We start from the raw sequence: 12,747 nt of genomic DNA, 5'->3' as shown, positions 1-12,747 counted from the left end.
CACTGAAATAGGGGAGAGGGTCATTATGAAAAATTGTATATGTGTTACTTCATTTGCTAAATAATTGCCCTGTAATCAGTGATTAAGTTTGTGATTCAGTCTTCTGCTTAGTAGCAATGAATAATTGGTTTTATCTCACTTAATCAGCAGTGCCTGGTGATAGGCTAATGTTCAAATTTAGGTCTCAGACCAGGTCTCGTGTCCTGCAAGGCTGGTTGGGGGTAGGAACCCAGCAGAGGAGCATACTGCTCAGTTCTCAGCAGATGTAACTTACACCACCATCTAACTGATTCTGAAGGAGAGACCAATAACTGGGGCCCTCTCACTTGACAGATAATTAGAGCAGTATGATACGTGTGCAATAAGAGAGAAGTTAACACCGAAGGAAAAATAAAGCTTTTATGAAGAAGTTTGTCTGGTCTACATCTGCTTATGTCTGTGTCCTGGATGTTATAAGCAGGTCAAATTGCTGCAGCCTGCAGGGAGACATTATCCCAGTAGAACCATACACTGGGGCTTGTGAGATCTCGTGCTAGAGGACGTGACTAAATAAGAGTATTGACAAAATAGATATATTATTAAAGCTGGACAAGAATAATAGAATTATTGTGATGAAGTGAGATGGGCTATTATATTTGCTTAAACTGTCCTCGTTCATGAGTTGTTTTGCTGTTGGGCTTCATTCTAGACCATGTTGCTTTCATGCATATGTTAGCCTAGGATGTTGGTTTTGGATGAATTCATGTGCAAATTCTTCTGCTGGCACACATGGTGAGATAGGTTAAACATAATATCGAGACCTTTTTATTTCCATGAGAAAGGTAGTGTGTTTTGGCAGCAGCTATGAATCACTGTAAAGCCTTTGGGGATTATGTTGCAGGTTGGAAGCCTTAATCAAAGGTACCACTTGACAGTTTGTAGTTCAATTGATTTTTCAGAAATCTTTGTTTGAACTTCTAAAATTTATGCTAGATCACCTTTCTGAGAGTTGATTGTACCTGTGTTTTATTATTAGTGCGGTTTTACATATTTTTTATGGGTTACAGTATTTTTAATATGAAAATTCTAGTATAGAGATAAAATATTCTTTTTTTATATTATATTCTATTATTAATGTTATTTAACGTACTTGACTTTTATGAAAATCCTGAAGGATTATCTGAAATGTTCTGAATGTAAAATAACCATTAGTTTTTTGGGGGCTTAGGTAATATAGAACTAGGTTAAGCTTTTAAACCTGACTTGCACAATTAAGAAATATTATTTTATAAATAAGGGATATATCTTTTTTTCCCCTCCTTGCTCTCTCTCTACACCTTTCCTTAGTGCCAAAATAGTGGTTCATCTTCATCCAGCTCCTTCAAACAAAGAGCCTGGCCCGTTCCAGAGCAGCAAATATTCCTACATCAAACTTTCTTTCAAAGAACATGGTCAGATTGAGGTATGTGTACATACAGTGCAATCATATAGGTGGGATGTTTTGTCACAAATATTTCTGCTCTCCCTGTATTAATGATACTATTAAACTTGCAGTATTTGCTGTGGAACTGTGTGTGTAGGAGGCCCTGTTGTCAATTAATAAACCATCACAAGCAACTAGCATTAACCCAAACTTAATGAATGGAATTACTCCATTGCAATTCCATCCACATGGCTGGATTAACAAAATCTCATGATAACAGTAAATAACTGTTATCATGAGATTATCTATAATAACTGGATTGCTCAAATTTATTTTTAAAAAATCACCTTTGGACAGATACTGAGCCTGGAAATTTCAGCCTCATTAAGTGAAAGTTTTGGAAAGTTATGAATGTCTGGAAATGTGTTTAGAATGGAAATAAGTAATCATGCACGTTTAACTAACAATTGTTACAGCTACCATTGAAATGTATATGATTGCATGGGCTGTAACATTTTTTATCCTAAAAAATGAAAAGTCCAGCATAAATGTGACGTTATGGCATTTGATATTCAGTGGAATTTGTTTTGTTGATCACTGATGTTAAAAATACTCAAAAATATTCTACAAAACTTAGATTGACTTTTTTTTAAACATATGCAGTTCTATAGACGGTTGTCAGAAGAAATGACACAGAGGAGATGGGAGAACATGCCTGTGTCTCAGACCATTCAAATTAACAGGGGTCCACAGGTACTTATTAAATCCTTGATACTCTCTTCTGTCTGTTAGACTTAGGTTCAGATCTCCAGTCTATTGTGTCCATTTTGTGCTGTCAACATAGCCATCGCTTACATCAGCTCCCCCCAACCTCTGGCATTCTGAGGTCAGAAAGGGGGCATGGCAGAGTGGAACTCCACCATGGCTGCTTTTCCACTGGCATAAACTGGAGCTGTTCTCTTGCAGTTCTCCCTTGTACTGGGGCTGAGTAGCTGGGTGTCCTCACTGCATCTGAGAAGAGCTCCAATACAATTGGGAACCTGCCCCTTAGATTATGTAGTTAAATGCATTCAAAATAGAGTTAATATTCTTGGAATGGCACAGAAGCGAGGAAATTCTAATTTATGAGTGAGTATGGTGTTTGGTTTGATGTGCCATTTGTAGTCTTTTAATTATGCCTAGGTATTGAAACTCATGATGTAAAATAATCACATTCTGTGTAGAAACTTCTACAATATGAGACACACAAGGTAGATGAAGGATGGAGTTTCAGCCTTAATTTTACCCTTTCTTGGTTTTGTGGGTTCTAGACTCTTGCTTTAATATAGTTGCTTGGAGCCTGTGTGCGTCATATGTGTGAGTAGCTATGATTTAAATGAACAGTTTTGATTATTGGGAATATCTTCAAGATGTGTGCCTATTAGATTGCTTTCCTTCATCTGTTTCTGTATTTTGAAATTATAAACTCTTCAGGAATATCTGTATTTGGAAACTGCTGGTGACGTTTTGGGTACAGCCATCATATAAATGAGTTACAGCAGGGAGGATGGTGCTGTTGTCAAAGGTGACAGAGAATAGGAGGGGACAGAGAGAGTTGAATTTGGCAATGTTAAGTTTAAGTTGCCCATGAGACATCTATGAGAAGATGTTGAGACTGGCTGAAATACAGATTGGATGGAAATAGGTCAGGAATGGAAAGGTAGATTTGCACATATCTATGTAAAGGTGGTAGTTGAAGCCATGTGCGCAGCTGAGATTGCCCAAAGAAAAGATGTAGACCAAGAAAAGGAGGGGATCAAGGACTGAGACTTCTGGAACACAGAGAGTTGGAGAATCTAAAAGAATGAGCAGAGAGATGGTGAGAGAACCAGGAGAGGATGGAAACTCAAGGGTTTGCAAGGTTTTAAGGAAAGTACTATTGAGTGTCAAAATCAATGGGGAGGACAAGGAGAATGAGGGTGGAGTTAGAGACCTGGAGGCTAGGCCAGGAAGAGGCTGATAAATTTCATATGACTCTCCAATTTAGTAAAAGGATATCACCCCATATGTTGCATGTATGTGTCACATACTATTTGTATGACGCACTATCAATAAATGCGGTGAATGTCCAACCTCGTACCCTTCTAAATCTCCCCTCAGGGAAACCTATTCAGACTGTGATGGAACAATGGGGAGAACAGCTTCCTAAGTCCAGGATCCTCACTGAAAATGCTCTACCTCTAGGCTTGCTCCAGTTAGACTAGGGAAGCGTCAGTTTGAGCATCCCAGCTTATATCTACTGTCTGTCTATCATACAAGAGATGCTATGTTCTATATCATTATACTAACAGTTTAAATAGCGTGTTTGTCATGTAGTATTCTGTAGCAAATCTATATTCAGTGTATTTTTATTATTTGTAAAAAGTTGTTATAGATAAACTATGACCTTGATTTAAGGAATGTTATTCAGGAAATTAGATGTATTGTAGATCATTAACAATCATTACATTTTATTTAGTTCTTTGTGGGACATTTTCCTCTGTTGTAAATATAAACTCTTTCACAGGGAGGTGAGAGAACTCTTAACATTTCCTTCCTTTTCTTTTCTTTAAACTATTTTCTTTTGCAGGCAGGAAGAATAAGGGCCGTAGGAATTGTAGGTATTGAGAGGAAATTAGAAGAGAAGAGAAAAGAGACTGACAAAAACATTTCTGAGGTAAATACTGCTCAAGTTTCAAGGTCAGCCACCTGCATTCTCTCAGACTTTTTCTTCTAGATGCAGCGGGTTACTGTTTCATTGTAGAGAGTTTTAAAACTCTGAACCGATTACATGTGTGTAACTTACAGTTATGTCTGTTTAACTGGCTTATCCCAGGTGTTTAAGAATATTTCATTTAAATGCTCCCTTTCAAGAAGGACATTCATTGGCGCCAAATGCTTTCTGGGTTTATGGATTTCAATACAGTTGAAAGGCAAAGTTCAATGGCCTTTCATCGGGGGAAGCAGAACAAAGAGCCTTCTACAGAAAGGGACCAGTCCAATAAGACTATTCTCTTAGCAGGTCTAATTATGGATCAGTTGAAGATTAGGTATTCATTTACCAGGTGTATTGTTCAAAGGGGTTGTATATATGTAAATAATGATTACACAGTAAATGTATCTAACAGAAATTCATATTTTTAAATTTTAATTTGAGTTTATAATTATGCATGGCAAAGTGTTCAATAATCAGATGTCACAGTAATTTCTGCAAAAATATTGGCCAAAGAGAAAACAACCGCTTCTCCCCAAAACAGTCCCATAGTTGAATTTGAGATATTACATGTACAACAGAAGCTTATTCCTCCCCTCCCCACCTCATTCTCTTCCTCTCCTTAAAATCCTTTCGACCAGTGTTTCTCAACCTTTTTGATACAGTGACTGGCTTGCTGCCTTCCTCAACTATGTCAGGGAGATCTCAGGGACTGGCACTGGTCCACAGACCAGTAGCTGAGAAACACTGCTTTCGACACTATATCTAATGGAGCAATCCCGAGATTGCAAATAAAGAGAAGATTATACCGGTTTTGTCACAGTAATAGAGATGGATTTGAAACATCAAGAAATCCTCATAAATTAACTATAACAGATTCATTCAGATGGCAACTGTTTGTATCACAACATTGCAAAATAAAAAAAAGACCTCACGGATCCAGTTTACAGGAAATTTGTACCTGCTTTGTGAACACTTTTACTGTGATCTTTCAATTATTACTAGCATTAAAGGTGTTTTTTTTTTTAATTGTTTGCTCTGTTTTTCCGCCTATTTATGAAGCAGGTAATGAATGAAGTTACTTGTGTATATAATTCAAAAGGTATTGTCTGGTTATTTTTTCCTCACTGACTTTGTCAGAGAGTAAAAGAAATCCATTTGTGTGAGTTGTATGAGCAAAGGAAAAACGTGATTTGTGAAATCCTGCCTTCCCCCAGCTTTAAATGTTATAAATGACTTAATTTCAAAAGTGGTGCCCTGGGTTCCACGAAAAGGTTTCCTGCATCTGCTGTTCGCTGCTGATAAGAATCCAGTTCTGTAGCCTTTTGTTTATCTGAGGAAGTTCCTGTTAGGTGTGTGCACATTCCCCTTTGTTTCCAGGCCTGCCCTGAGTGAATCGGTCAGAGGAGGAACTATACACAACATGCTATTTATTTAGCTAAGTCAAGGATTTTTTTTTAATGGGTGATGTTTTCATGCATGTTGTTGAGATTGGAGTTAAACCAGTAAAAGCCTAGATATAAAAACTTTTTGTTTGTTGATATTAAAATTCAATATGGTAGAAGCTCCTTAATTCATGCTAGTGCCTGAGAGACACATTATGAATTTACTGAATTTGGCAAATTATCAAGTATGTCAACAAATACTTTTAAAAGAAAAGACACTGTATCACAAATATCTGTGCTCTGACAATGGTAATTCATTATTCTATGGGAATATATTATAATTTCTTTAACACTCCATATTAAATTTTTGCCAAGATGTATGGGGAATGATTGTCATTTGACTACAGTAACTCCCCACTTAACGTCCTCTCGCTTAACATTGTTTCGATCTTACGTCCCTGCTCAATTACAGAACATGCTCCATTTAAAGTTGTGCAATGCTTCGCTATAACGTCGTTTGGCTGCCTGCTTTATCCACAGCTGGCAGCCCCCCATCTGCTCCCCTACGCCCCCCCCCCCCACAACGCCTCCCGCCCACCGGCAGACCCCGCGGATCAGCACCTTCCCCTGTCTCCTGCCCGCGGCAATCAGCTGGCTTGCAGTGTTCAGGAGGGAGAGGGGAGGAGCGAGGACTCGGCACGCAGGCTCCCCCTCTCTCGCCTGCCTCCCGAATGCCACAAACCAGCTGATTGCCAGGGGCAGGAGGAAGGGGAGGGAGGGGAGAGCCTGCGCACCAAGTCCTCGCTCCTCCCTGCTCCCTCCTGCCCCCTGAATGTCACAAGCCAGCTGATTGCCGCGGGCAGGAGGGAGGGGGGAGGAGCGAGGATGCGGCGCACCTCCGCCCTCCCTCCCCTGCCTCCTGCCCGTGGCAATCAGCTGGCTTGCGGTGTTCAGGAGGTAGGGGAGGGAGGGGGAACCTGCGCGCCGTGATTGCCGCGGGCAAGAGGCAGGGGAGGGAGGGGGAGGAGCGAGGACGCAGCATGCGGAGTAAAGGGGGGGAGGGAAAAAGAGGCGGGTTAAGGGTGGGGGCTTGGGGGAAGGGGTGGCGTGGGTGGGCTGAGGGTTGAGCCCCCCGCCCCTGGTGCTTGCAGAGTAGGGGAAGCTGCCGCTGCTGCTGCGCAACATGCTTCTCCTAGCCTACAGCACCTTCAGCCTCCTTACCTGCCTCATTGTCTCCAGTGCCAGTGGGCTGTGCCTGTGTGGGGTAAGGCGGGGGCACCTCCCAACTATAGTACTGTACTGTATGGCAAAAAAAAAGTGTCCCTGGAACCTAACCCCCCCATTTACAGTCATTCTGATGGGGAAACTGGTTTCACTTAAAGTCGCATTTTTCAGGAACATAAATACAACGTTAAGTGAGGAGTTATTGTATGTGGACTAGCAAGAGACAAGCTGGGTGAGGTAATATCTTTTATTGGACCAACTTCTGTTGGTGAAAAAGACAAGCTTTTGAGTTACACACAGAACTCTTCTTCAGGATTATCAAGAGTCTACTGCGTAGATCTTTAAATTAAATAGAAGCCATGCTTTTGTTACCTTCAGATTAGACTATTAAATCGTTGATAGCTTGGGACCATAGGCTGGCTACATTTGCGGTCTGTAGAGGTGTTCTAGCTGGGTTGCCCTCTTTATAAAAGGGAGGTGCTGCCCTCACGGATCTAGCTGTGATGGTTCTAGGGTTCTGGGACTCCCCACATGCATTCACACACACACTTGGTCCAAAATAATCTAAATTAGTGACCACCTGGACACATTGCAAAAGCCATTTATTAGAGAGATTTTGAAGGAGGGTTGAGGGTATGTCCCTGAGATGGTAAAAGTGCCTTTCTGTGGCATTGATATATTGACAGGCTAAATTCACTTTTTTCATGTGTATGATTATTTTTATGCTGCTGGGTGGTCATTGTTATGTAATTGTAAGTCTGCTTACTTGTTAACACACTGAGAGCATTTGTTTGTATTTTATTGTTGAAATAAAATATGAAAAAAGTGAAAGGCTTATCTGGTGTTACGTGCTCCATATAGCAATTTTTATATTTGAGGACGTCACAGCTTTATTAAAGTAACTTGTATTTTAAAAATCCTGAAATAAATCATTGTCCTGTGATGGAAATCCAAAATTTTACATGTTTTTGTGGAAAAGTTCCATAAAAGTTCATTGTAGTAAAAATCTGATACTTTATAGAAATATTTTAATTTCCCCCTGCTTTTATCAGATCTAGCAAGTACGGCTTATATCACAGGTACCTTTTATCTAATAATCCATCTCATAAGCCTGATTTCAAACAAGCCTTAATTGGGATCTTGTTTTGTGTCAGCATAATTTAGCTCAGTTAGACATCTATGTACCTAATTGCTTCTGAGAATCAAGTATTTGGATGCATAAATTTTCCCCACAAATAATTTTCAAAGCTTTATGTCTTGTCAATTCAGAGTGGTGTGAAACGAACCTAGCAATCCATCTCCCTTGTTATTTCCAAATAAACTGTGATCTTGCCTGCTATCTTAGCAACGCCTACTGATAAAGACAGAATTGTGATGTCACTATGAGCATTTCCACAGTTGTACTGTGGGCTCTCCACTGGCCAAAATTAGATTATTGGTGTGTGTGTGTGTGTGTATGTATGTATGTATGTATGTGTGTATGTATGTATATAGGTATGAATAAAAAAATACACCTAATGTTTTTAGGAAGAAGGGGTAAACTTGATTAATTTAATTTATTTCAACTCTCAGTACTTTATCTCCCAGCTCTGTTATTTACATTTTGTAAATCAGTATTAAGTAGAAATTAGTATGTGTGTTCCATGCAGGAAACCATAGAATTGTTTTATTTTCCTGTATACTTTCTGTTGTCCTTGTCTTGTCTGATTTTGATTATAAGCTCTCTGGGAAGGAAAAGTGCCTGTTTGTAAACCAGAGCATGAATTTCAAACTCTAAACAGTTTGAAATGAAAACATGCTGGTCTAAAGCATTAGGTGCCCTAATATTGTTCAGAATTCTTGGAGTTTGGGAAGATCATTGGAAAAATTACTTCATTTAATTTCTTTAGGCAGACTATATTATAATGTCAATTTTTCATTTTAGGCTTTTGAAGATCTCAGCAAGTTAATGGAAAAGGTATGGGATGTGACATTTACCAGCACATCTATCTACATTTATACCAGTTATCTAACTTTTAACCAACATGTCTGAATACACTGCTGAAATCTGACATAGTTGTGTGTGTTTTGGTAGGCTAAGGAAATGGTGGAGTTATCCAAATCAATAGCTAACAAAATTAAAGAAAAACAAGGTGACATCACGGAAGATGAGGTAAATATGCTTTCTTTCTGGATTTGACAAAAAAGTATTTTGTGAAATATCACTGTGTAAACTAAACAGCTATTGTGATGATATTCATAATGTAAGTAAATAATATTTTACTAATGTCCTGTTGTTTCTTAACTTTTATTTAATGAAAAGCTTTCTTGATACAATATATCCGAGCAGTGGGGAGAGAAGACAGTCTGTCCGTCTGAGACCTTGTTTCAAAAATAACTAGTATGAAGTGATTACAGGATGTGCATGTCTCTTCCCCACTTAGTTTACTTTAAAAGGGGTCAGAAATGCTGGCTCCATTAACTAGAAGACGACAATTTTCTGGTTTTCTTTTGGAGATTTCAGTGTCCCTTATAAATTTCTGAAGACTTGTGTACAGCTTGCCACCATTTTGATAAATTTATATTCTGCCCAATAGTTGGCATTGTGTTTTTTCAAATCTCCCAAAAGGCATTGAAGTCTACTATAAAAATAAAAGTGTAAAAGATTTTTTTAAAAATAGAACTGTGAAATGACTGATGCAACTTACTTTTCTTTTTATGTAGACTATCAGGTTTAAGTCTTATCTGTTGAGCATGGGTATAGCTAACCCAGTTACCAGGGAAACACATGGATCTGGCACACATTACCATATGCAACTGGCAAAACAACTAGCTGGAATACTACAGGCACCACTAGAGGTAAAGCACCTGAGATACTCTTTTTGTGCATGTAGATGAGTTTTTAATGCAATGCATTTCAGTATCATGGACCTTGACAATGTCTCTTTTCAAGATCTAAGACTTCAGTAATGCAACCTTCAATTCAGCTTTTAAGAACATTTATTCTCTTTCTCAGCAGAAAGATCTAAAAGGAATTATGGGAATTTATATTTGCAGTAATGATTTCTCATCTTCCACATAACAGAGTTTGTGTGATAGTTCTTCATAGGTCTGAATTAGCAGTCTCTTTTCCTGGTGACTGTGGCTACAGAATTTACCCCTTGCCACAGAATTGTGCTTCTGAATCTAAGCTATTATTTTAAAAAATATGTTTCTGATCTATATGGTTGCAATGCTAACTTTGAATAAATGAATAATCCATAAACCAATTAAGAGTTGTCTTCCTTGACTCAAAAGTATGAGCAGCCCCATTAAGCACAATGGATTGCTAACTCTGAAACCTACAAATAACAGTTTCAATGTAAACTTCATATATATCACTGCTATAATGCTGGCTACTATACAGATTTTATTATCAATTTTTCTATTTAATTGAATAAAATTTCAGTTTTTAATTTATCTGAAGCTTGCCTCTTTGAAAAAGAATGTGCACATTCAATATGTATGTGAAACTCACATACTATCTCTTTAGATTTTTTTACCTTACATTATGACCCTGTAAGTTCGAAAAACAGAAGCTTGATAAATTGGTTAATAGATTTAATATAATGAAATTCCATGTACTTTTACTCTAACGTGTATTTTAACCTTGAAATAATTCACAATTCTTGAATTTTAGAATTAGTATTCTGCAATTTGAAATTATTAAAGAAAATTACAGTTTGAACACTGACCTATATTTTAGATATCATTGGTCTTGTCTGTGTAGGCTTTTAAATCAAGCTCATAGTTTATCTTCTCTGCTTTAATATGTCACGTGTTGCTTAAAACTTTCATCCATCCAAATGTTTTATTATATGCAAAATAGTGTGCTCTGTGTTCTAGGTTAATACTATTTCACTTATTGGCCTCATGTTTCCACAGGAACGAGGGGGAATAATGTCACTTACAGAGGTGTATTGTCTGGTAAACCGGGCTCGGGGATTGGAGGTAAGGGACTGATTCTGTGGTATTCTTTGACAAAATCTGCTTGAGAAGGTACTTTAAAGAAAGAAGTGTCAAACAAATCTTTAACTGTCCACCACATGCAGTCCAACTACTTAAAATGATGGATGAATTGCTGTTCTTGTAATGGAAAATGGAGCTTGGGGGGGGGGGGGGGGGGGAGGTTCTCCCTTCCCTTCTCCCTCCCCCTGCTAATATTTAATCTTTAGCCATCTTCCATAGTATGTCATTCTGATGTGCCACTCCTGTAGTACCAATAAAGGAGGATGAGAGCTAGCATAAGAAAATGAAACATACAAAAACAGGCAAAATAACAGGAGGGACAGACACAGAAATAATAAAAGGGGGTGGGGTAACCAGTAATCAAATAAATTACCTGAAGAGAGAAGTCATGAACAGAGTAATGTAGAGAAGAATAAGAAGAGAACAGAAAATGGAGTGTAAGGGTGAGAGAAGGCTGCAGGACATGGGATGGGGGGGAGGGGAAGATGAAAGGTGAAAATGCAATCTTGCACTACATCGTTGCTTGTTCTGTTATTTTTTTCATCTGTAGTTGTCTGTTTTGCTTCTGTGTGTGTGTGTGTGTGATATACTGTGTATTTAACATGTAAAATGTGAGTAAATATGTTCTTGTTTTTAAATAGTTGCTCTCTCCAGAAGATTTAGTAAATGCTTGTAAGATGCTAGTGGCACTGAAATTACCCCTAAGGTAAGAGTCCTTCATGTGCATTTCTAAATAAATTGTCAACTGTGGACCCTTGAGTCCCTTGCACAGACACAGTCTTGTGAAATGCCTTACCTTCCAAAATCCATTTTAATGTAAAATGTGAACCTATTTCTGTGTGTTACTTAATCTTCTAAGAGGTCAGTCAGTATTCATTCAATTTCCTATGTAATTTCCTTTAAGTTCATAAACATCACTTGTCTGTTGATCCAACTTACAAGGACCCTCTTGCTGTACTTTGTGAGCACCTTGCACTCTTTAATATATGTTTATCCTCATAACACCCCTGTGAGATAGGTAAGGATTGCCTCCATTTTAGGAATGAGGAACTGAGGCACTGAGAAACTAAGTTATTTGCCCAAGGTCACACAGGTAATGAGGAGGGAATTGAACCCAGATTTCTAATGTCCCAGAGTTGCACCCTACCTATTGGACCATCCTTCCTTTCCACAGATGTGACCTTCAGAAATAGTTTCACAGGGTCTTTCTTCAGGTGCAGTTAATAACACTAACACATACATATGTCCACCATTGTTTTACAGCATGAACAGAATTTACTTATGTTTCATGCAAAACTAAATTATGTGATCCCTAAAAAATACAATTTAAGTTCCTGGGGTTTTATCTGCCAAACGTATATTTTCAGGATGTGAAAATAAAACCACTTTGGTGCATCGCTAATATCTTTGTTCACTTTGTTCAGTTAATTATTCTTCTGTTTTCATTTGTGAAGATTCAGCAGTTGATTTTTATGTTCAGTTTCGCTTTTTCAATTTTTTTCTTTTAGTTATTACAATAGATTGGTTGACATGTTATCACGTTAGATGTATGAAACTAAGAGACTGCTAAAATACACACATTTTTCCGTTGTTGATTTGCAGATTTGGGTTTTTTTGGTCTTTTCCCTTTGATTTTTAGGCTTCGTCTATTTGACAGCGGTGTAATGGTGATTGAGCTCCAGTCCCACAATGAAGAGGAAATGGTGGCTTCTGCTTTAGAGACAGTATGTGAACTTCATTTCCTCCAGTAATCTGTCTGTAGGGAAACTTAGACACATTAGGTGTAAAACTTGAGGTACAGGATTTCCTTTTGAGCTTTTGAAATACAAAATTTTCCACTTCCAAAATCCTAAAACAATATTTTGTACTTAAATAGCATTTTTCATCTTCAGAGAGCTGTACACACATTCATCTTAGGGCAGGTCTACACTACCACTTAAGTCACTCTAACTTACATCGCTTAGGGATGTGAAAAACCCCGCATGTCCGTCCCGTCCCGTCGTGTCCTCTTCCCCCCC

At 38.3% G+C, this 12,747-nt stretch overlaps 1 protein-coding gene across 2 annotated transcripts in view; it reads left to right on the top strand.

The window, feature by feature from the left end:
• Positions 1-12,747, top strand: part of LOC112117655 (vacuolar protein-sorting-associated protein 36) — a 25,386-nt gene that overhangs the window by 7,460 nt on the left and 5,179 nt on the right. The window contains exons 4-12 of one of the 2 annotated variants that reach the window (XM_026653646.1): positions 1,327-1,441; positions 2,066-2,155; positions 4,011-4,097; positions 8,667-8,699; positions 8,817-8,894; positions 9,446-9,580; positions 10,646-10,675; positions 11,371-11,435; positions 12,369-12,453. In XM_026653646.1, coding sequence (XP_026509431.1) covers positions 1,327-1,441; positions 2,066-2,155; positions 4,011-4,097; positions 8,667-8,699; positions 8,817-8,894; positions 9,446-9,580; positions 10,646-10,675; positions 11,371-11,435; positions 12,369-12,453 — 718 coding nt within the window. Of the gene's footprint in view, positions 1-1,326; positions 1,442-2,065; positions 2,156-4,010; positions 4,098-8,666; positions 8,700-8,816; positions 8,895-9,445; positions 9,581-10,645; positions 10,712-11,370; positions 11,436-12,368; positions 12,454-12,747 lie in introns of both variants that reach the window. The other variant, XM_026653645.1, reaches the window with a different exon arrangement.

The sequence above is a fragment of the Terrapene carolina genome, unplaced genomic scaffold, assembly GCF_002925995.2.
Source record: "Terrapene carolina triunguis isolate 2854851 unplaced genomic scaffold, T_m_triunguis-2.0 Scaffold142, whole genome shotgun sequence".
Classification (NCBI taxonomy): Eukaryota; Metazoa; Chordata; order Testudines; family Emydidae; genus Terrapene; species Terrapene triunguis.
This window is presented reverse-complemented; position numbering and strand designations above follow the sequence as displayed.